This window comes from Ixodes scapularis, unplaced genomic scaffold (assembly GCF_016920785.2).
Source record: "Ixodes scapularis isolate PalLabHiFi unplaced genomic scaffold, ASM1692078v2 PGA_scaffold5__190_contigs__length_132052651, whole genome shotgun sequence".
In the NCBI taxonomy this organism is placed as follows: Eukaryota; Metazoa; Arthropoda; class Arachnida; order Ixodida; family Ixodidae; genus Ixodes; species Ixodes scapularis.
Genome location: NW_024609880.1, coordinates 55792268 through 55795290, shown reverse-complemented (window position 1 = coordinate 55795290; position 3023 = coordinate 55792268). Strand labels below are relative to the sequence as shown.

Genomic DNA, 3023 nt, shown 5'->3' with positions numbered 1-3023 from the left:
CTTCATCCTCTCCAACCCATATGCTACCAATCAAAATACTTAAATCTCGATTCGATGCGCCACGGTCGCATTCATGAGGAAGCGGAGGAGATTGGAGCTCGCGGGGACGCCAGAGAGCCCCCGAGTTCTGCCTGAAATGTGTAGTGGGATAGACCAAAGCTTCCTCTATACTGACAAAGCCTGGCAGATCGCCACGAGAAGCGGCCGCCGAAAGTGAAAACGTAGAGCGGCAGGCAACGGAGGAGAGGAGAGCCACGTGACGAGCGTCCCGTTGCGGCGAGAAGCCGAAACACACTTCTCCCGAGCGATGGAATGTCCGCTCGTGCTCCTCCCGTTCCTCGCGCTACCGATTCTTTTCTTGTCGGGTTTGAAAGCCATGTTTTAGGTCCTCGCCGCTGCAAAAGCTGTGCGCTGACGACCATTTTCCCATAGGTTCCCCGAGAAATCCTCTGTGCACCAGATCCTCGCGCTCCAAATCTGCGACCGGGCACCCTATGGCTCTGTCGTCGAACTGCCAGGCTTTGTGAGTATAGAGGAGCCTATGTCTTGACCTATCACCGACCGTGCGGGTAGAAACTGAGGGAGAGGAGGAGATCGGAGCTCGCGGAGACGCCAGAGAGCCCCCGAGCTCTGCCTGAAATGATTAGTGAGATAGACACAAATTCTAGCTGTCTTTTTTCCTACTCAGTGTTCGAACGTCTTCGAATGCGAACGCCGAACGCCAGACGCAGGGCTTCTATAACGAATCACAGCGCGGATTAGCTTAGACTGTACGAAAGAAAACACTGCCGATTCGTACTACTTAAATATTTGGCGTTGATTCATCACTTGGAACTTTTGTGAAATCTCACGCCCAATGTATGTGCGCCCAGGGGAACCACGCTGTAGCGTGTGTAGCGTCCACACACGGCACATGTCCACAGTGTCATAGGATATGCGCCGCATGAGCAGTGCAAAGCCCCTTTAACAGCTGACGAACACCGAAGCCAAGGTCAATGAAGGTCAATATGCGCCCCGGGTTGCGCCCACAGGAAACATCTATGCAATTCCAGTCTGTAAGAGAGAGAGAGAGATAAGTTCTTTATTATAGAGATGTTGGTATTCTTTAAATGACACCGGCTACTCCATAACGAGAAAGAGAGAGAAAATATATATAAATAAGAGGAAGAACATAAAAGGAAAAGAATAAAGATAAAACACATAAAGTATAACCGTAAAAAAAACAAAAAAAAAACAATAAAAAAACTTACAAACAAATCTAATTACAATTGCGAATAAGACGACCGTTTGGGAGTCGTGCACCGATTTGCTAAATTACATACATAGTCATTCCCGTTGAAATTCACGTACGTTCGCACTTAATAATCATACACGATTCTAGTGTCCTTTAGAAAGTCATGAATGATATTCATTGCTCTGTCTTGTTTTTTACGCGTCGGCCAGGACCCCAACAACTTGGTCAGAGACAGGGGTCTATCATCTAATATTTGAAGACGAATCTCCATCCGGCGCCTTTCATGTCGAAAGCGTTCACAGTCAAGGAGGATATGTTGTACATCTTGATATGGTTCTCCACAGTCACATCTTGGCGAATCTCGGCGTTTAATTCGAAATAAAAAGCTATTAGTAAAGGCCACTACAAGTCTGAGTCGATGGATTAATGCGTCGTATTTTCTTTTCATCCCGGTGTGTGGCGGAAGCTCAAAATCCGGGTCGATATATGGTAGGAGAGTGTTTGCTGAAGTGTCCTTTAGCCAGCACTGCCGACAACGTAGATGGCGTAAGTGACGAAGGATGAATTTTGCATCTCCAGAGGTAAAGGATGTCGCTTCCATTGCGTCACCATCGTGAGCTTGAGCTGCCAGGCGATCAGCCTCTTCATTTCCGGCGATTTGGCAGTGGCTCGGTATCCATTGTAGCCTGACGTTATGTCCGTGGAGTCGAGCTTGTGCTAATGTGAGTTGCACCCGATATAGAATGGTCGCCTGGGAAGTACGAAGGTGCATGCCCTGTAATAACTCTAGGGATGATTTTGAGTCCGTTAGAATAACCCAGTTTGATGGTGTACCGAATGCTGGAATGAATGATGATGCTGAAAGTATTGCATGTAACTCCGCTGACGTCGAGCATGTATGATGGGACAATCGGAAACATTTAAATGTGTCTAACATCGGGATTGAGTAAGCAGATGGTGTCCCCTTGTTAGATGTTGACACGTCTGTGTAAATATGAATGTCGTCTTTGTAGCGTGCCTCTAAATGGGAGAGGGAAATTGTCTTCGCCACCAGGGGGGCCACCGAAGATTTTGATCCAAGACCAGGAATTTCGGTCTGTATCTCCAGTGACGGAATTGTCCACGGAGGGTTGATTAGACTTGGAAGCCAATGCGCATGATGGGGTGCTGCGACGGGTAGTCCTACGAGAAGTCGGTGAAAGCTAGACTCCGTCCGTCGAAGTATCTTTTGGCACAAGGGTCGAGCATGTGAGTGCGAAGCCAGTCGAAGATAATGACGGCATGTTTCTTGTTCCCGGAGAACAGGTACTGGAGGTTCCTTGGCCTCAGCAATGACAAGGTCACTAGATGTTGCGCGGGGGAGTCCAAAACATACGCGCAAACTTCGCGCAATCATGTATGTCAAGCGTTTCTCCAGTGTTGGTGAGAGGCCATGTAAAACAGGAATGGAGTATGCGATAGTCTGGCGTACTAGAGCTGTATGCAATAGCAGTAGTCCATCAGTCGAGCCTCCCCATCTGGCACCTGCCACATATCTAAGAACGTTAATGACTCTGTTGATTTTTTCCTCAAGCATGTTAATATGTCTTGACCATGTGAGGGAGCAGTCCAGCGTAACTCCAAGAAAACGATGCCACTTCACCTTTTCAATATGTTGTCCTTGAAGTGTCAATTTAAAATTCTTAAGGTGCTTTCTAGTAAATGGAAGAAATGCAGATTTTTGAACTGAAATGTCCATGCCCCTTTCACGAAGATAACTGTATGTGTCATTAAGGCCATACTGCAGTTG

General features: G+C 47.3%; 1 protein-coding gene across 1 annotated transcript; it reads right to left on the bottom strand.

Annotated features, from left to right (window-relative positions):
- Window positions 1-1358: 1358 nt before the first annotated feature.
- On the bottom strand, window positions 1359-2810 carry LOC115332679. Its single transcript, XM_040218639.2, has one exon. It carries the CDS (start codon window positions 2808-2810, stop codon window positions 1359-1361), a length of 1452 nt encoding a protein of 483 aa, XP_040074573.1.
- Between the last annotated feature and the right edge of the window lie 213 nt (window positions 2811-3023).